Raw genomic sequence first — 21,856 nt, forward strand, 5'->3', positions numbered from 1 at the left:
AAAAGAAAATGTATCTGGTGCTTCTGAAGAAAGCCAGACTATATCCTCTATTTTCCCTTAATTAAATTTTAATTGAAATAAATGTGTTTTTCAGCTCTAGCATCCAATTCATCCTTCTTATTCCTTCACTGGATGGCATAGAAGAATTGCAATACTGTAAAACTATCTTGGCTTTCAGCTAAGATAGAATTGCAATTTTGTGTTTTGGAAATATTAAAACACCAAATTGTGCATAAAGCCACCAGTGCAAATAGTCCCCAACACATCCATTATTTCCTCATGTTTGAGTAACATATATACAAATATATACAGTGCCCAGCTGCAAGAAAAAGAAACTACATATTTGTGAACAGGAAGCAGCCAGTGTGCTTAGACCTGTCTCACAGGGAAGTCAAGTACTGGGACACAAGGTTTGTCTTTTCCTGGACTTTGTTGACACCTTAATAATATCTGTGAATTCACATCACTTTGGAAGGGGATTTGAGCAAACAGCTGAGAGTCAGTGACATGTTTACACCGGCCCCTGTGGTCTAAACACTAAATAAAACAAAAACACTGTCATATCAAACATTGTACAGGGATTTTATTCTTACAGGGTTTCTTAAAATATTTGATACCCATGACAGTAAAAAGTGAAAGTGATAGTGCACGTTATGTGTTTCTGTGTAGCAATAAAGCAGAATGTAAAAATGTTTGAGCAAATACATTTTATTCATGCATGCTAAAAGCTCAAGGTAAAATAAAACTTGTTTTACACATTTTATTTATGAGTTTCATAGCAGTGCTACAAGCTTTACACCCTGTAAGATTTTAAGAAAGTTCACTGTGGTGAAGTCCTCTGTGATAAAGTGCTTTCATGCAGTGAATTTTAGGAAAAGGACCAAACCATGAAGTGATTCACCTCACTTCAAGTGGTTTGCTTTAGCATGAAGTTTTGTTCTGTTGGCTTGGATCTGGGTTGGCCTGCAGCTGGCTGTTCAGCAGCGAGGGTTGCCCATTCGACAGTAACAGACAGTTCTGAAGAGCCGACACTGGCAGAAGGCACAGAAATCACAGCACACATTGCCTGGAGATTTACAGCTTCCCCACAAGGGAATGCAGTTAGCAGGAGGAGGAGGGCGCTTCACGCTGAATTTGTTCTGAGAGAAAGAAAGAAAGGGAGAGAAGTGGTAACAATACATGAGATCAAACTGCTAAAGCAGACTGCTGGTCTCAGTCAAACAGCAAGCAGAAATATGATAAAGCAGATAAGACAAAGATATAAAAATACACATATTGAAAACAGGAGAACAGAAGATATTTCTGTGTTTTGAGTGAAAATGATGGTATGGCCAGATTGTGAGAGAACAGGAAATATGTTTTGAGCATAGCAGTTCTCTCTTGACTTTGGGAGCAGTGTGTGTGGCAAGATAATCTCAGCACAAAAGGTGGACTTATTAGCTTTTCCTAAGCTTTCAATCACATCTCATGGCCTAGATCAGGACCATGAGAAGGGCTTGAAAACATCTAGAGAGTAGATCTTTTCAGTGGAGATTATTTTGTCAGAAAGAATATGTCTCGTACAGTGTGTTGTCAAATTCTTTACGGAAAATATTACTCACAAAATGTATGAATAAATTGTCACACACTGTCAGAAACTGATTTGTGCTGACCTTTTTTTGTTTCTTTGCTTTCTTGGTCTTCACTGACTTGGGCAACTCTGAAAGAGAACATTAGAAAATAAAGACACCTCTAGAAGTTTCACCACAAAAAAAATAGCACAGAATTGATAGTGATAATGAGGAATTCTGGTTTTTCAAAATAAAGAAAGTTCAAACTTGCAAACTTACCAACAATAACAACAGGGGGTGAGCCTATCTCTAGGCTTTGAGAGAGAGCGTTAGATACAACAACCCTGTTGGTGGAGAGTCTCTCATCAGGGATCATGTGGGCAGAGCCAAGGAAGTACTCTGTCGCGGCGAGGACAAAGCAGGCAAGCAGCAGGAAGGCGTGCATCTTTCTCTGAAACAAAAGAAACAACAATACACACATGCTTGTGTTTGTTTTGGTTACAAGCAAGAATTCTTTTCTACCCACAGGGAAAAAAACAACCTGAGCAGCATCAGCGCGTCACTGAGTTTCAATTCACTTGTGTTTTATGCAATTTGTGTATTAGAAAAGCTTAACAAAAAAAAAAACTTTCAACATTGTTAGCATCCTCACAGCACCATATTTTTTTGGGATCAAGTTGCATTAAATCAAAACATCTTTCCTTTTATTGAACTTTTAGGTGTCAGTTATTCTGGTACCATAAAATTTAGGTAATGCCAATAGACTGTCAACATGCTGATGTAGACAACATGTTTACCATGTTCAGTATCTTTAAAGTGTGCCACGATTCTAATGTTTGCAAAACAGACAAAGTAGGCTGATGCTGATGGGAATGTCAATGGTTTTTGAGGTTTGATCAGTAACCTGGTAAAGACCAGATAAAAAGCTGAGTAATCATCCAAGTCATTAGGATTCATCCCCTGGTGAATGTAAATGTACCAAATTTCATGAATTGATTATTTCACACTTACTTGAATTACAATTCAACACATTAACAAAGTACATATCTCACTTGTGTCCCTGATAATGTTGTTAAACAACGTAGAATAAAGATGAATCTCTTGTTCAGAGCTGTGTGAGTCACCTGCATGTCTCTCAGCTTGCCTGCCCTGAGCACAACATCAACCGTTTGTTTGCGTGGAATTTTGGAAGCAGGTTTACAGTGACAGTCTGACTTCTGCTGCCTCTAGAATTGTTCCAATATGAGTTGTCCTCTGCAAAATCCACTTAATAAATGCCAGGTGGTGTTTTGTTGAAACAAAAAAAAAAAAAAAAAACACCCCCTGATGCTTCTTTGCAAATCTGACACAATACTTCTCAATACTTGTTGCAGATAACTGTGTGATCATGTTGGATCTAAAGCTCTCCTTTTCCTTGCTGTCAATGTTGCTGCTACAGCCAAACTTGCCACATGGCCTCATTAACGTCACTGTTCCCCTCAGCTCTGGCTTGTGGCAGCAGGTCTTAGTGGCAATAGCCTCAGACATTGTAGAAATTAACTCTGATCTTGATTTTTGGATGCAGCTGCTAAAAATTGGCAGCTAGAAGTAGAAAAATAGTTTCTGCTCTGGCTGTTGTATGCTGGCAACAGATGCAGCTTTAAATACACTCATCATGTCACAGGTTTATTTTATCACAGCTGCAATTGTACTGATTTCACATTTTCCCAGGCCACCAAACAATGCCTTTTCATCACCTTTATTGTGTTTTCAGAGCTCGAAGCCGGAGGTGGGCAGACAATAAGCTCACCTCATGCAGATCATCACATGATTCAAAAAGAACCTGAGAACAGTCTGACTTCCCAATAGACCAAAGGATAATTATACACAATAGAAAAGAGAGACTGTAAAACACCTTAGAGACAGGGTAAAGAAAATTCGGAGGAAGCTCGCAGTAGATACAGACCCGAGATCCGTGGCAATACAATGGGACTCTTCCCAGCCTGAACAGAAGCTTTGATCATACTCCAGGACAGACGAGGGCATAGAAACCATGAACTGGCCTTGGAATGTAAAATGAACATGGCCTGACTTGGACCTCAGCTTTCTCAGATACTGGGAACTGATCAGACCAATGAAAATCTAATCCCCAAAGGAAACCTAGGTGTCTGTTGAGTCTTTAAGTTTTTTTCTTTTACATAATTTCAATTCAGATTATTCCGTCACATTCTAATTATTCTTATTACAGATTTCTTCTTCTAATCAAAAGAAAGAAAGACCTTATTTGGCGCTTTTTCACTAGAACCTCTTTCACTTTTCCTGCAGATATTTTGTCATGTTTTAAATTGCCTCACATTCATTCCAGGATTCTGTGAAATAAAAAAATAGACTGAAATGAAATGAAGTTGGAGGCTTCACAACATGGGAAGCAGGAAGAATCTCAGACTATAAAGAGAATCTTTTCATCACGAGGAAATTCTCCATATTGTTTGAATTAACTGGCACATTGCAGGGATGGAGTTCCAACTCTATTCTCAATAGCAATTTTCCTGTCTAACAACTATTCACAAACCTTCATATGAGCATGTACTAATTTTGCATTGACATGAGAAAGAGTTGTCAACACACAAAGAACATTAACCATTTCAGTGTCTGTGTTGTTTTTTTAATGCTTTTTTTTTTGCATCTTTTTTTTTTTTTTTGTCAGTGAAAATTTGACAAACTTGAGATTCTTCAGCACAATTTAAAGGTGCAAACAGCAACACGATCATCATCCATCGGTGAGGATTTGTGTATGCTGATCAAAGCCAGTAACTCCTGTGTCACCTCAACAGCTGCTAAAAATCCCAGGTCTTCTAAACAGACTTACTCTGCTAAGATCTGTGAATCTGTGCTCTTTTCTCCAAGTCCTCCTGAACCACCCACTGCGTCAGGTTTAATTTCTCTACAAACCGTGACTAGACATCTGTGCAGCATTTGAAACCTGGAAGAATTCTCAGATTTTGTAACGTTGTAGAGTTGGTAGTATATTTATTGGGCAGGTTACCAACTTGCGATGTAGCTAGCAGCCAAATAAACTAATAATGTTTGATGTTTGATGCAGTTTAGCAAAAGTCAGCTTGCCACATTTTTGAAATAGTATCTCTCACTGCAGGCTACTTCATCTTGCCAGCTGTTTGTCAATTTATTGTACAATAGAATGCATAGATGCAACTGGCTTGTAAATGGACTGTCTGTCTAGTCAGATTTTAGGATGTGGGGCACATTGCACGGTTTTATCAAATCTTCCTTTTAACATCTTTTAAAACATACAGATTTAACTTTCACACAATATATTCTTCAGTCTGGACTAGGACTCCAACAGAAAAATAAACTGGCCACACAGCGTCAGTGCAGCATAAAGCAACACATGAGGAAATCTGCTGCCTTTCTCACACTGATCAAATGCTAATTAATAGTATTAACACCGTGGAATGAAGCTGAAAGCAGCACTGTGTAGTTAGAGTTGCTGCTTGAGGGCGAATAGAAAGGTTGAGCCAAGCTGTGTGTTATTTCTTTCACCTGTTTCTCTGCAGTTCCACGCTGTTGGAACAGCAGAGATTCTGTCAAGTTTCTTTGTCTTGTTTTCCTGTAAGTATCAGTGATCTCTGTCCAGACTTTTATTCTTATCCTCTGTTTATAACTTCATCTAGTGTTTAGTTGTTAAATCTCAGTTCTTGTTTATTCCCTCAGAGCCAAGTGTTGTTAAGACTGCGTTTAATTTAGTTTGGTTCCCGGCTCGTTGGCTGCTGTACGTATTTAGTATTATATTACCAGAGGGTAGACAAAATAGTGTAAAAAAAAAAAACACCTCCTGTAAAGGGATTTAAAACCCAGGCTGAGTGTGGCAAGCAGTGCTTTGTTATGTGCCATGAGACAGTGTTACTCTTTCAGTGGCAGAAATAATCATTTATCTATTAGCATCTTTTAATTCAAATGTATAAAAGTAAATACAATATCCCCCATTTACTGTAGTACCTTTAACAGGAATGTGACAGTTTCTACTTTCACTTCTGATGTGTGCTTGGCAAGCTACTGTCAAAACTATTGCTCCATCAAAATGCACCTTTTGGAGCATGTTGCTTTATGTTTGTAAACCATAAAACATATTTTTAAAAACATTTCTGTCACTGTGTATTATTTATATTTTTCAGTGATCACAGGTTTACTGTTCATAGACTCTCAAGGAAGGGTAAGGGGTGGGGTTAAAATTACTTTAAGTTAAAGTTTTCAGACCACTTCACTTTTTTGTTTTTTCATTTTTTTGTTGTGTACAGCCTTTAGCTAGAATCATTCTTCATTCATCTCTTGCTAAATTCATTTTCCCTTATCAGTGTACATTCAGTATTCCATAATGTCAAAGCAAAAACAGAATTTTAGAAATGTTTTGCAAATTTATTAAAAAGGCAAAACTGGAAAATCACATTCACACAAGTATCCAGACCATGACACTCAAGATTTAGCTCGGGTGCCTCCCATTTCTCTTCATTATCTTTGAGATGTTTCTACACCTATATTTGGGTGCACCTGTGGTAAATTGAATTGACTGGGCATAATTTGGAAAGATGCATCCATGTGCGGAGAAGGCCTCACAGCTGACAATGCACATCAGCGCAAAAACCGAGACATGAGTTCAAGGGAGCTGCCTGCAGAGGTCAGAGACAGGATTGTGGTGAGCTGACCACAGACAATGTTCTTTGTGAAAAAGGAAACCACAAACTCTTTAAAACCACCTCTCGAGGCCACAGGGTTGGTTTGTTTTGATACTCAAAAATTGGATTTTGGGTTGCGTATCACTTAAAGCATTAAGCAGTTCCTTTGAAAACAGTGGAAGCATCAGGCAAGAATGTTAAACACACTGTATATGTCACATAGCACCTCAAACCACCTTGATACGTCTGTGTCTGGTTTAACTTTAAAGCTTCAACAAAGGATCAGAGAGGCTGTTTTTCATGGGGTTTTGGAACATGCACTTATCCGTACTGATCCGTTTCAAAGCAAAATATTTAAAGAGGTGAAACAATGACAGAAAACACAGTGGGGAAGTTGACAAACAACGAAAACACGTGCAGATGTTTGGGGGAAAATAGGAAGTATAAAGTCTAGTTGCTCCACACTCTCCATGTCCAGATTTGACATACAAACTACAGAAAGGTGCAGGGAGAAGAAAATACCAAATCATCACAGAAATATTAAATTATCCAAGGTGATTTTCACATTAAGGTTTAAAAACAAGCTTTTAAATGACTACAGGTAGTCAGGTTGCAGGGAGTGTTCTGATCTGGACCATGTGGTCAAAAAGCTTGGAAACTTTCACAATTGTGTACATCAGCAAGCCTCCCAGATTTAATTACATCTGATCTTTAAATATTTTGGTGCTTTGAAAAACTTCCAATGAAGATGTGATACAGGTGTAAACTGATTTCAAATCCAAAATTAACCATGACTGATTCAGTCATGATGCAGTGACTTTTGTCGCCGGGACTCCAGGGGGATCCTCCTGACACTAAATACTTTTGAACCTTTAAAAAGGTGTGGCGCAAAGATGAGGAAGAATTATTAGGGAAGTTAATTCTGACCTGCAAAATGAAGCCTCTGAAGAATTTGAAGGGTGACATGCACAAGCAGCCAGCAAGAAAAGCCAGAGCGGGATTTGGACAAAACAACATCAGCTCAGCAACAGCTGATGTCCTAAAACTGCACTGCTGTCTCCCACCACAAACTGCACCAGGGAAGACAACTGCAAGAAGACAGCGGCACGGTCAGACAAATATTTTTTAAATTATTCTGTTTTTGTGTTTCTTATGTATCTCTGGATTCAACCACGCAGCAGTTGTGTGGTGCTGAAAGGAGAGCTCCTGTAAAGTGCGGGATTCATAGTTTCTGTCTGAGAGGTTGTTCACTGAAGTGTTAATGATATGAAGGAATAAAAATATTGTTACCGCATCTTTAGTTTGTACTGACTATATTTGATACTATAACACTTTGTCTTAATTAAAATGTTGTTGAGACAGTCACCACCTTGTTCACATTATTACAGACATTTTAAAAAAACAACTTCATGTATTTTAAAAACATGTAACTTCATCTATTTAAAAATACTCCAGTGGTGCAAGAATTTTTTTTTTTAAAGCACATGATGAAAAATAATTTTTTTCTTCTGTACAATATTTGGAAAGCAATTATAACTATGGCTAAAGGTTACTTCAGTTCTTACTACTCAACACTGCCACATACTTAGTCCATTTTGTGATTTATGAACACGCACATGCATACACACATGCAATGCATTTTTCTGCAGGCGTGCCTCCTATACAAAGCTAGATGTGTGTATGAGTATTGTGTCTATGCTGTGCTCTCTTACTAGGCAGCTTCAACCTGTCCTCATGGCCTCCACAGCTTCTTCAGTTTGATCTGGGGTTTGCATCGGTTACTGCATCTGTCAAATTCATATTCTCATTGATCCATACATGCCTCACACGACTGACCGAATTAATTTATATAATCAACCATGACCCCCCTATGCTGTTGCAAGTCTGAACCAAGTTTGTAACAAATAATTACAATAACATATCAGTTCCAATAATTTTATAGCACAAAACTGTGCATTTCTGAGAAAAATCTGAGCGGCAATCAAATTCCTCATTCTTTCTTCCTGATTTTCTGCTGTTTACTGTTCTTAGCAGTGTGAAATACAGAAATTACATAGTAACACTTATCGCGATCATTAGCCCCAATTACGTGCTGTAAAATTAAGGGGGAAAAGAAATTGCAGCTGTGCTTAAGGGGCGCAACCTTTCATTACATTGGGCACACTTTTGTGAGAGGAAAGTGAAGAAAGCAGACAAACACAGATCTTGGCAGCGGAACAGCCAAACAGATGGTACCAGTTTCAACTAAGTAATGGCTCTCACTATCAAACAGCAGTTTCCACACTGGCATAATATTTATGCTATTTTATATATAATATTTTATATATATACGTAAGTTGTTAAATGTCAGTTATATAAAACTAAATACATGAATAATAAAAAAAGTACAATGCCAAGTATAAGTCCATGTGTGATGGCAGCCTGACAGGTGAAAAAGATGGAAATCAAACTTCTGTAACCAAACAAACGCTTACATCAAAGATGGTCAGACCAAGACAAAGCATCTTACTTGCACCAGGTAGAAATGAATCTGAGAATCCGCCTCTGTCAGTCTGGTCTCATCAAATGCTGTACAAATAACATGTCAAGTTCCTGAAGCCATTTCGTGTGTTATCACTACACATTTGTTGCTTTAACACAATGTAATTTCTGTACTGACTAGCTCTGAACATTGTGCCCCCCTTACTCTGACCCTAATCTAAACAGCATTAAATGACACACGGGATTATTCAGCACGAAATGACACGTTAAAAGCTTAAAATACATAGACATAACATGCCATTCAACTGCAGTCCTATGAGAACAGCCTCTGTGCTTGATCTGTTCGAACACACACACACACACATTTCCTGAAGAAACATGTCTAGGAAACTGTGGTGGAGATGGAGGAAGAATAACATCAGAGCACCCCGGTGGCCTGGTTCTCATTTTGAAACAATTTTCAGTCATTTTCATCACCATGGAAGTCGGCAATAAACCCACGGTGTTTCTTTTTAAATTGATCTGCTCTGTTGCAGAGGCTGTTGGCTCCACTTTCAAACACAGGCCTGCATTATTTGCTTTGTTTTTTGTTTTGTTTTTTCACTTTTACTGACACTTTCTGAAAATAATAGTTTATAATTACTAAGTGTTATAATATTACAAGAAAAACCCACGACAGATGCAGACAAATAATTAGCTTTAATCTACCTTCACTTTACAACAGCTGAAATTTGACAACAAATTTTCATTTGTCTTATCCAATGCAGGAGTAAACAGCAGCATGCACAAACACAAATGCTTTGCCATATTACTAGGTCTCTTATTTTGAAAGAAAACACTGGCCTCAAAATGTACTGTAATTTATTAAAACTGTATTTAAATTTAAAGGGAAAAGAAAAGACAACCCGTGATCTCGCTGTTACAAGACAGTCGCTGCCAGGTAACAACTGCTGCTAATGCCTAAATGACTAAATAACAACCCTGTGATGACCTTTGGCTCTTTCCGTGCATAGAAGCACACGTCGCCCTCACTTTCCAAAATGCTTTTGTCCTGTTCATTCACTTTTTTTAGTTTTTTATTTGCTCAATTAAATCTCTTCTCTTTCTCTTCTCTCTGGATTTTGGCAGCTGAAAGTCTAGAGAGGAGATCTGAGCCGATCAGAATGCTGATACACTCATCTGAGTCGCCTTCAGTTATTTTAATTTTATGTTCCTTTTTCTTGTGCCCTGGGTTTCGCCTCTCTCGCTGCACACAGATGAAGGGTGTTAGCGTACAGGCAGCCTGAGAGGAGACTGCAGTAACTCTCTAATTTCTCTGCAGATTAATAATTAATGGTTAAAATTCTTAGATGTTTCTTATTTAATTAACAGTCTCCTAAAATTACAACAGACTTTAACATTAGACATAAACATTGTCTTTGTAGAAAAGATGCAAATATAACATGACTTATCAAGGTCTCTTTTCTCTGTCGTGGAATAAATGATGTTAATAATTATGGAAAACACAATAACCAGTTTCATTCTAATGTTGTTGGTTCATTTACATGTTGCTATCACCAGTACAGCTGAGGTTTGTGGTCACATCACTTGCAGGTCTAAGTCGTTCACGTCTGCAGTCCGGCAGGTTGACCATCAGATCTTTGTAGCTCCATCCAAGTGTCACTGTGGACACAGACAGAGGACATCAGAATGACATCATCTTCAACGGAAGTGACAAGGACAAAGTTTTGTTTTAAAAATAAATTCCGCCACAATTCTATATTTTAAGCATGAAACACTCACCCCCTCAATTCTTGGAAGTAAGCTCTGAAAAGTCTGCATGTTGCTGCTTCATGAAGGCCGGTAACTGCAGTCTGTTTGGATTTCCAAGGATGATTGTGTTTCATGAGCCAAAGCAAAAAAATAAATACATTGGAAAGACGTCCTGTAGAATGTTCTGGAATGACTCCTGCAGCATAATCCTGAATGATGATGTTCAGCTTGTTCCAAACGCTCTAGAGTTCGCCGAAATATGGCTGAATACGAATCCCCCTTTTCTCACCGGCACAGGGGGTTTATCAGAGAGTGTTGGGTGAAAACAGCTGCCTGCTGCTGCTGGGAAAATGGTGACGTGAGGACTGAGTCCGAAGCTTTTGGTAAACGTGCCATAAAACCAAAAATAATGAGTAAAAGAGGTTAAAAAGTTCACTACAGCTTTAGACTTGGTTATAATTCTCTGTGTTTTTGCAGCTACATTACACAAAGTCATCTGATGTAATGCTTCTATAAAAATACTGTTTAAAGAAGCCTTACGTTTAAAAAAAAATGTTAAACAATAAGCATGCATCTTACGCACACTGAAGAGTAAGTATAACTGAACTGACATGGTCTCTTGACACTGTGAAAGCTCACAAAGTTTCTGGCTCACTTGTTCAGGGCACATCTCTGGAGAACTGTAAATGTGACGTTTTCAGAAATTGACACTCATTCACATTTAGAGCCAGAAAACCAGATGAAAACGTGAAAAAATAAATAAATAAATTTCTTGGCACTAAAACCTCTGCTGCAAATCGGTGTTAACACAATCTTAAAGCTGGCTCATCAGATTTTTTTTTTTTTTTTTAATAAACTTCCAACAATTTTCAAGGGAAACTGTGGTAAAGTTTAACAAGCATTTTGGAATGTGCACAGTTTGGCATGATAGCCTGACTACTACTAAAACAAATCTAAAATCACTGGCTACTCCTTCACTCCCTCCCACTCCTTTCTTCAAATGAGAAAAGTCCTTGTTTTTGCCCACATTTTTGCATATTATATGTTTAGATTATAAGGCTCTCGTAAACCATTGCCACTTTAAAGTATATTTTGAGCTTATGTTTTAAATTGTGTGGTTTTGTATATTTTATTCCCTTTTTTTTAAGATTCTGTCATTAGTATGTAGTGTTAAATATGGTCCTCTCTGTTACACTGTGAACTACAGTATGTGTGGAATACATTTTCATTTGCTTTTATAGTAAACTAATTGTAAATTGTATTTTCTGTCCCAGTTTTGTGAAGGTCTGATGTGTATATATTGTTGCGATCTATTTATGTTTTATTAAAACCTATCTGTTTAGGCGACTCAGTGACTATTCTTTGGCTATGTACCACAAAAATAAGTAATGAAAACTAAAACAATAATCCCCCACGGACCTCGGAACAAAGCTCCAGATCTCCTCCTTTATAATCCAAAAAAAAAAAAACCCCACTGTTGAAGAGGTCAGAGGTCAAAGCCTGGATAATACGCCGGTGTGACATGACATTTTGTTTTTGTTCAGACCCTGGAATCTGAAAACTGAGGAGGTTTTCTCTGTCAGTTATATCTGAGGCAGCTTTAAAGGGAAGATGAGAGACTTCTGGCAGATTTGGAGACAACTTCTGGAAGATAAATCAGCCTGACAGTAGTTTTAACATCTGTGTCACGTCTATTATCTGACATCTGGGGCTGCTCCACGCTGCTCGCCTTTTATCTGCTGGTGGTTTCACAGGTAAATTATTCTAATTAGCTAGGTATTTGAGAAAGAGGGGCATCTTTCTGTTATTTCTCCTGCTTTTTATGTTGGAACATTTCATGTAATTTAAGTACTTAATGCTAAATGATGTTCTTAGGTAAACACACTAAAACTTAAAGGACCGGTGTGTAGGATTTTGGGAGATCTACTGGCAGAAAAGGGATTTAATGTCCATAATTTTGTTGTAATTTACGTATAATCAGCTGAAAACTGAGAACCGTGTTTTCGTTTCCTGATTCCTGTCTTCGAACATATTAACCCTCTGAGGATGATGACCGCAGTGACACATTCACTCTATGTTGACTCAATATTTTAATATCTTTGCCGTAACACACTTCTTCTGAGTTTTTAGTCTCGCTAGAACATACGTGACTCACAGCCGGAGCGAGGAGGTAGAGAAGGGAGCTTGACACACACATCGTCTGCCTCTCACCGTTTGTAACTACTGGATTCGTATGTCCGTCTACATTTTGTGTAAAACTAAAAAAGGTTACTCAGGAAATTACTGGGGACAGTTTTCGTTCAGTCGACATCAGAGAGGCCCTAAAATGTGGCGAAGGCTTACAGCTGCCAAAGTTGTTACAGCAGTTTTGCAAAGCAACAACGAGCCTGAAGGGTTTGATCCCTACGACGAACAAGAAAACCAAAATGATAAGGATCCATTTGAATATGGGTGAGTGTATTTATTATGAGTATTACGTAAAAACTGATTTGTGCATTGATAGTCATTAACTCTGTTTGACAAAAGTGGCTTTCCATAATAAAAGGTTTACTCTGTGTAAAAAGGTATTTCCTTGTCTAAAAGTAATCTTCCTTTACTAATAGTATAGACAAATGCATATGCTTTGGCCACTGACTGTTCTATCACAGAGTTTTGAGGATCAGAGACTTTGCCTTCCACAGAACAGTATTTATCTGTGTGTGCTTCATTTTACACTGAATATAAAATTACAGGAAATCAAGTGTAGAGTTGTGAAATGGGAGAGAGAGAATCTCTACCCCCACATTCCTCTTAGGTGTGAACTGTTCTGTGTGGGGATCTGGAAAGAGCAGAGAAAGGGAGTGTGAACTTTCTTACAATGAACTTAGTAGAAGTGAATGTCGTAAATTTTTATTTTTACTTATTTATTTATTTTTATTTTTTTTACAGAGAGGAGTCACAGCTGCAAGGGTCCAGTGAACCACATGCGTCATCTCTCCTGCAGCCACACACGTAACTGTTGTAAATAGTGTGTTTTTTCTGTTTTATGTTTATAGTAAAGATTTGATTTAAAAAAAAAAAAAAAAACTGTTGAAATGCTCATGTTCTATTTGCACACTTCCCATCAAGCCTGATATGTAGTATGAAGTCATTATTCAGCCCCATTCTACCTCAGTCCCTCTAACATTTGGTAAAAGTAGAGTGACAGTGACACTCAAAAGACGATATTACAGCATTTCGTTTTAGACATTTATCATGCTTTTATCTGTTATTTTACTCATATATGCTACCACTTTCCTACCCCAGACTTTGGTAAAACATATTTCAAACACCAAAACAATCCATCCACGAGTAAAGGTATGTTTTCAAAAACTGGACTTCAACTTTTCATCTCTATGGCCAAATGGGTGCTTTGTTATAGAGAGAGATGATATGTTTTGATGTAAAACACACAGGGATCATATTATATTAAAGTACTATGAAAAGGTGAATTCAACGAGATATGTAAAAATCGAGAAAATGCTCTCAGTTCCACAGGGTTACAGCAGATTTCCCTTTCTGCAAACTGCTTCATATCATTTCTCACATTAGGATTCCAAACACACTCCACAGAGTGGGTCTGAGTCGGACAGTACTGTAAGAATAGAACAACTAAAGGAGTTTCACCTCTCCAAGTAATGTAGTATAGATTATATTTCCTTCGTCGCATGCCAGAATATACCACCACAGACACAACCAGATACTAAAACTAAATGCTGTCAGTGCCAACAGGTAACCACGGGGAGTTTCCTGGAGATAGAATACGTCTTGTTTTCAGTTGCAGCAGTTTTGGAATCACAAGTGTGAGGAGACAGTGGAAAATCACAACAATGAAGAGAAAGGAAAATAATAAAAACCAGATTTTATACAAGTTTGACTCTAGTCATGAAATTAATGCTGAGCGTGAACCTGATTTCACAGGCATTATAATCATTCGTCACATTCAGTGGAACGCCTATTGTTCCATATTTCCACTGCAAATTACCATTCAACAGTTCTGGCCAATGTGTCAATGAGATGTCACACTTATTACTTACAGTCAGCCATCTGCTTAACGGAGACATCTCGCCTGCGTTACCATTTTTCACTGAAGTCAGGTGAGCCAATCCACCACATGTCTATTGTTCACAAATCTCTTGAAAAGACTAAAACCATGTGTTTGCTCATCCTTCAATACTCTCTGACTGTCCTGCTCGGTCTGTGGTACGAGCCCCTCAGTTCTGACTGAAGGTGTAACTTTAAAAATGGTTCATAAATGTGATTTTGTTTTTTTAAAAAAAGGCTCTGTGAATGCTCAAAATAGCTCAGGAAATTGTGCATGTGCGTGGGACAAATTTTAGTGGCAGATTAATCCAAATTGGGTGCTCTAGTGAGTATTTCCAGCGGCAGAGAGGAATAAGACTTTGCATATCCGGCTTTGGATGCACAGGCAGGACTTGTTAGTAGGATAAGTTCATTGTTGGTTTTGGTCCTTTTCGGGGATTTGTTTATTTCTTTGTCAAGCCTCTGCTCTCTTAAGTAAAGCATCATTATGACTGTTTTTTTTTTTTTTAGCATTTGTTCCACCAAACACTACGACGCCCCAAAACACACAAAGACCAAAGCAGCTCCACTGACAGAAATCTGACATCAGGCTTCACCGTCCATGAGACACAGTACAAAACTTCCAGAGTTACAGTTACTTCACATCAGCAACTGAAAATCTCATGCATTACCACTTAAGTGACCAAAGCAAAGGATGCAAAGTGTCCTTACATGACAGACTTATCTGTTTTCTGCAGCAAAGAGAGTAAGCATTTCACATCTGGACATTATTGTTGACAGGTCACTGAAAGATGATCTCTGTTCTCAGGGCATTCTGATCCCTCAAATCCCTCTCATTAAGATGCCAATTTGGAAGCTGAACTTTTAGCTACAGGATTTATATCAGAATCAGCTCATTGCAGAAAATTTTAACCATATGTTTTGCTCATCTAAGTGCGTTAACAGCAGATAAATACCTGAATGATGCTGCATGGAGATTTGTTTTTTCTTTTTCTTGCCTAAACAGGATGTGAGCTTGCTTAGGCAAAAAAAAGAAACAGGACTGCACTGATGAGATTTTCCGAGGGAGGACTTCAATCAACCATCAAGTTGCTGTTTGAAATCATGCTGTTTACTCAGAGTTCCTCCTGACAACAAACCTACAAATCTACAAATGCAAATCTACAACATATCACATTCACTGGTCATTATTATGTATCATAGCCAGAGTTAAACTTATAGATTTATAATTATCACTTTATAATTGTTATGTTTTACAGGTAAATCTCTAAATTATTCTGCAGATAATGCACAACAACAATATAGTTATAGTTTATTAAATCAGATTGATGTAGATCCTATCTGAAGGATTATAAGGAGTAACTTTGTGCTGAAAAAGCAAATGTACATGCAGATGTGTATCTAAGATTATATTAAATATCATAAGGCACGGTTTGCTAAAAATTGAAAAATGTTTTCTGATTTAAGAGGCAAGCCAGCATGCAGAGATCAAGAACCGAGCTCCATAAAATCACAGCGCTCATGTGTTTATGTTGGTGTTCATTAATTTTTATTCATTTTTTTATGTCACGAGCAAGAGAACCTTTTGTGTGGGGAGCGCTCATTAACGTCTTAAAACTATAATATTCTCTGTACTTTGATATTTAAGTGCAGCTTAAAAGCAGTTTTGCAAACTTTATGATTACACTCATGATCTTCCAATAAAACTTTTATTAGATATGAAGCACATAATGTTTGTGTATGTGACTTTTGTATTGACCTTCTGTCAAAGTTTTGGCTGCAGTTTTACAAATAACCACTAATGGAAACCCTCAAAACCTTAAATCATTATAAACATATTATGTATAGTCTTATATGTAATCTTAAATATAAAATGTGTGTGTGCCCATGCCTACACAGACACACACATATGTATACATGAATATAAACATGTTTTAATGCTGTGGCTGATCAGCGTCATGCTCTTCGTGTAAAGTGTGTCGAAATGAATCCTGAGTGTTTCGGGGCAGCAGCTTTCACTCCGACGTCTGTGCAGAACTTAAAGCATCTTATCTCTAATCAGAAATCTGCCGCAGATACTATAATAACATGTAACGACATGTTGTTGCTGCTGGAGCATGAGTACAACCACTTTTCCTATCCTTCTCTATTTCTTCATCTGACAGCCGATAGCGGACCGACATCGCGCGGTTGATAGATGGAGCCGTGACAGCGTTGATGCTTTGCTTCAAACAAAATCATAAAAGAGTACAAGAGTAGTCAAGTTTTGCTGTCTCTCGCAGCATGCGTTCACGTAAACGGCTACGGTTCTCCTTCACTATTCACAACCTGATCGAGCTTTTTCTCCGCGATTAAGCGTTAACATGTCAAAACACATTGAGGCCACATCGTAAACTCGATCCAAACATCGGACATGTTTAATATAACTGCTGCAGTTCGGCTTACTTCAGTTATGAATTGGTTTTTTATCTTTGGGCCCAGATTTTTTATTTTAACCATATATGTTTATTGTAGCCACTGCACTTCACAGGCCACAGCTGGGGAAATCCTTTAACAGCTGGCACACAGGAAAAATTTGTTGAGGAATTTTTTAACAAGCTCAGAAAGAATGATGTCCACTAAATTCAGCTTTTCTGTCTCTGACATCAAATTAAGGCATGAGGACCATAAAAGAAGTATGTTTTGAAATTTCTGATTCATGCTCCAAGGGTTTGAGCCTCTGATGTCTCGCCATGCTTTCCCATCGCTCAGATAATTTCCTGGAACTGTTTGAACAAGACAAGATCAAAATTTCCGTTTGCCTTACCTGAGGTTCCCGGGCCAGCTGTCTGTCAGTCTGTCACACTCTCAGTTTCTCGTTTTCTCTCGTTTCTACAGTGGGTCGCTCTCCCCCCCTCCCCCTTTTTTCTTTCTCGCTCCACGTCTTTATTTCTCTGCCTCTTTGGTCCACAAGTCACCACTCTCCTTTCCTCTCCTCCCTCCCTTTTTCCACACTTCACCTCTGATTTTGTCGTATTGTCTTTTTTTGCCTTCTTTCACTTCTTCCCTCGCGCTGCCTTTGCTCCCTTGCCTCTGTTGCTCTCTCTATACAAGCTTTTGTCTTTCTCCAAACCTCCCTTTATCTCCCTCTCCTCCGTTTCTTCTTTTATCTCTGCTTAAGTAGAAGTACCTTGCCTGGCTGTTGATAATGAAGACATACTGGGGGGGTTTGAACTGGAGGCGGGACCAGTGCTGCAGTGGGCTGGGGGCTGGGAAAGGTCACATTATGCAGAGGATGGACAGATAAATGTGAACCAGACTCCTGTGAAGTGTTTTTTTCCTGGTAGGTGTTACCACTGTATATCGGCCTTTTAGGAAAATCCTTCCTTGTTTCTCTTTCACCTGTTGGATTTCACGTGCTGTTCAGATATTTTGTGATTGTGCAATGTAATGTTTGGATCCCTCTGTCAAGCTTGTGTACTTCAAGTTATACTGTTTGCGGTTTCCTGCGTTTTCCAGAATGCCATACTACAACATAAGCTTTTACAGAGAACACACTAAATCTAACTCTGAGCAGGTGTTGAGTCTTTAGTGTTTTCACACAGGAAAAGTGAAAAACTTGACTATGAAAAACTATAGAGTCTACAGTCATACTAGCACCCGCTGGTGGCGCGAGTGGAAAAGTCAGGGAATCATCATCCTTTGTGGACCACAAACATCCGACGGACCAACAGAGCCATGCATGGATAAAATGTGTTGCGAACAATTGTCATCAATACAGGCTGATGAAAAATGTATCACAATAAAATCATTTCTAATCAAAACTCTATATAACATTCCACCAACAAAGATAATAAGTGCGCTTTAAAAATGATAGGATTACAGTAACAGGGACTGTTGAGGTGTAAGATTTGTTTAAATGCTTTTCTTACCTGCTGCCAGAAGAAACTCTTCACATCAGTTGACAGTAAACTGGAGTCTGTAATGGCTCCAAGTATGTTTTCAGACCAGCCCGTCAGTCCCTAAAATTAAAAGTAACAAATAACCTCAACAATTTATTTTTTAAATTGGAATATCAAAATGAAAGACCTTGTATCTTGAAGTACATTAGTCTTACAGATGCTCTTAAACATTATGTCACTACTACTTAAGATGCTTTGATCTGATCTGAATATAATTTTACTGTGATTGGTGATTAACACGTGCCTCTCACGTTAAATTAAATTAAAGTTTTGCCTTCGCCTTTCCAATTTTGTTTATTTTTCCTCTTCCATGTAGAAGATTGCGGTTAATCTGAAGGAAGAATGGCATTACCTGCATGAGTTGTCGGCCTTGCACAAAGAGCTGTGATGATGTTGTTCTACGAGTTCTCTGATCTCTAAATGTCTAGGATGGTTTCCAACCAGGGAAACAGCCATCTCGTTTATAATGACCAAGCCTTGTAATAATAACTAACTTTAAAAACATTTTTCCCAATATTTAAGTGATTAGTCTTCATTTTGTTAAAACCTGGGCTTGCACTTTTGATGAAAGATGTCTGTGGTTAGTGAGACCCCAGAGAGTTTGGAGTGCCTGTTACACATCACATCAAGAAACTGTTACGTAACTCCAAGAACATTAATCCTAATAGATTTGGGGGGATTTGGGAGGGTTAGGGCAAAATAAAAAAAAGCATTATCAACACCAATCACACACATAAAGAATATGAAGATCCATTGTATTTAAATGTTCTACAGCTGGGGTCTCTGAGACCCCCAGACAGAGGTAGTGTGTTATTTTCTGTGCTTGTGAAACATGTCATCTGTTCAACATCATGTTTAAAAGGCAATTCGCACAAAATGAGAAAGCGTCACAAAGTATCAAACTGATTAAACTATGTGAGGTGCGTTTTTTGACCAGACAGAAAATTAGGGTCAAAGATTACTTGGCATATGGAAGCTTATGTGCAGAGTCTGAAAATGTATCCTCAGTTTTCAAAGAAAATAAAAAATCCCACTCAAACCCAATTCGATTCTGCTTATGCCTGCTGAGTCTGTTTCCCTCTGACTATTTTTTTAGGCCATGGATCAAAGGTGAATAACTCCGCCCTGTGCATTCATACATGCTGTTTTAGTTATTTGTTCATTTAACTTTGCTGATTAGAATAATTTTTGTCCACTGGAGGAACCATTAGCAGATTAAAGGCAGCGTGAACAGACCCAGATGTCAGATGATAGACACAGCTCAAAATTTTAAAACTACTGTTGGGCTGATTTATTCTTCGGAAGTCATACCCTAAATACCAACAGAGAAAACCTTCTCAGTTCTCACACTTCTGGGTCTGATCTTTTCAGGTCTGTCTAAACAAAAAGGAAAGATCAGGGCCACACTTGAGTGTTATTCAGGCATGACCTCTGACCTCTTTGGTATTGGCTTCTTGGATCGCAAAGTGGGAGATCAAGGGAGGTGGCCTGTGGTTTGGTAGTCCACTGAGTGTGGTAACCTTTGACCTTCACATGCTTTGCTAGGAGAGCAGTTCTGACTGTTACACTTTCTTCATGTAACTGTGTTGTTACAAGTGTTTTTTTAGGAGATGGTGGAGACCAAACCAGAGCAATAAGGTGAGTACCTGTTCACATGCAGCCCTTTCCTTTGCAGCCCTAGAAATTATATTGGCGACAGAAAATATGTTTGGAAAGAAACACAGCTGTGACCAGTAAGTAATGAAGAAATGTTATAAATTTATACACTGATACTGAACATAACAGTAAAATGTCCACAGACAACATATTTGTTTTCCACCAAGATAGCTGATCTTGCAGAGCAATATCCACTTCTTGTCACTGCAGTATTATTAAACTTTTTTATCGTTATGTTTCCGGATGTAAAGCCCAGTCTCTGGGGTTCTCGTAACAGAGAAAACAGCTCATTATCATGAACATAATTTCATAACCATAACAAGTTAAATGTCAGGTTCTCACACTGTTTTGTAAATGTTACGTTGGATGTCCATGTACAAACGCACACTAGAAAACACTCATGGCTATGCAGATGTGGAAAGTGAAATTTGCCTATTTCTCAGTTATTTGTTGTGTGTATCACAGCTGAGTCTCTGCTTGCTCCTGTTTGCATCCTAATGTGCTGACACGCAGTCTCACTAAATATTTCTCAGTGTTTTAAATATTAACTCCTTAACCACCAGCTTCTTGTTGGATGGTGGTAAGGTCCATGCACCAAAAGATAATGCGAGACACATTTTTCAAAAGTTAAACTGATGGTTTTTACCTGTGTAGCAGACCCTAAGTGATCACATGTGCATGTAGTGTAGAGGACACAGAGTGGCCAGACATATTTGCATGTCCTCCCAAGCTGTGCACAGCTGCTGCTTTGACTGTTGTTGGTTGATATCAACACCAGCATGAATCAGGAGGAGTCCAGTGAACCTCCAGTGTGTTTTGGAGTCAGTTTAACACTCAATGTTAAACAGAGGAAATGTGTTTTCTTTGAGCTTTAGGAGGCATTTGATGTCCGGTCATCATAAATATTAGGGGGGACTTGACCCCCCACCTCCCACTTTTATTTTAACAGTCTCTTTTTGATGGGCAACCACAGGGGCACCAGTTCAATTTAAATGTGCCCTGAGGAGATTTCTTTTAAACAAAGTCGTGTTTACATTCAGTGTTACTCAGTAAAACACAGTTTGTGTCCCTGAGGCCTAACAAATGTGCTGAAAGCATTTCCTTCCTCATAAAACATTAGCAAAGCTAGATTAAAGGGATTGTTATTTTAAATCCTGCATTTGCGTTTACCAGTGTGCAATCTTGCCTTTGTTGACACATTGTTTTGTCTCCTTGCGTGTTACTGCTAACTGTTGTCAATCCGCTGAATAATGCGAAACCAGAGGCAGTATTGTCATCCTACTGATTTGATGGGTATCCACGCACCACACCGCTCTGTTGTGCTACTAGCGGTGTGGTGCGTGGATACCCATCAAATCAGTAGGATGACAATACTGCCTCTGGTATCCACGCACCACACCGCTCTGTTGTGCTACTAGCGGGCAAACTCTCACAGGATAACTTCAACAAGAAAAAAAACACAGATGTCTGTCATTTGTGCACAAACACAACCTGGTTTGAAAGAAAGTTGAACGTTTAATTTAAATGAATGTGCGGACTGCACAAGATAAACTTAAACACCGATCCCATCGGCTTGAGAATGAATGGGAGCTCACCCATATTCTGGCAAACATTCAGAATCTGGATCGTTCTGAGCGTAAAGATGGATAGTGAAGAAGTGGATTATGCTGCAGGAGTGTAACTGTTTTGTATGAGGGAGGAAACGCTTACAGCCACCTTTCACGCCTATAGCAGGTGAGTGGTA

The 21,856-nt window shown here is 38.5% G+C and overlaps 1 protein-coding gene across 2 annotated transcripts in view; it reads right to left on the minus strand.

Annotated features, from left to right (window-relative positions):
• Positions 1-568: 568 nt before the first annotated feature.
• The window catches only part of asip1 (agouti signaling protein 1), a 50,694-nt gene continuing 29,406 nt past the window's right edge, over positions 569-21,856 (minus strand). Inside the window, exons 2-5 of one of the 2 annotated variants that reach the window (XM_041034262.1) lie at positions 18,427-18,516; positions 1,830-2,001; positions 1,653-1,699; positions 569-1,139 (exon numbers count right to left, since the gene is read on the minus strand). In XM_041034262.1, coding sequence (XP_040890196.1) covers positions 978-1,139; positions 1,653-1,699; positions 1,830-1,995 — 375 coding nt within the window. In that variant the 5' untranslated portion in view covers positions 1,996-2,001; positions 18,427-18,516 and the 3' untranslated portion in view covers positions 569-977. Of the gene's footprint in view, positions 1,140-1,652; positions 1,700-1,829; positions 2,002-17,321; positions 17,632-18,426; positions 18,517-21,856 lie in introns of those variants that run through there. The other variant, XM_041034261.1, reaches the window with a different exon arrangement.

This window comes from Toxotes jaculatrix, chromosome 3 (assembly GCF_017976425.1).
Source record: "Toxotes jaculatrix isolate fToxJac2 chromosome 3, fToxJac2.pri, whole genome shotgun sequence".
Classification (NCBI taxonomy): Eukaryota; Metazoa; Chordata; class Actinopteri; family Toxotidae; genus Toxotes; species Toxotes jaculatrix.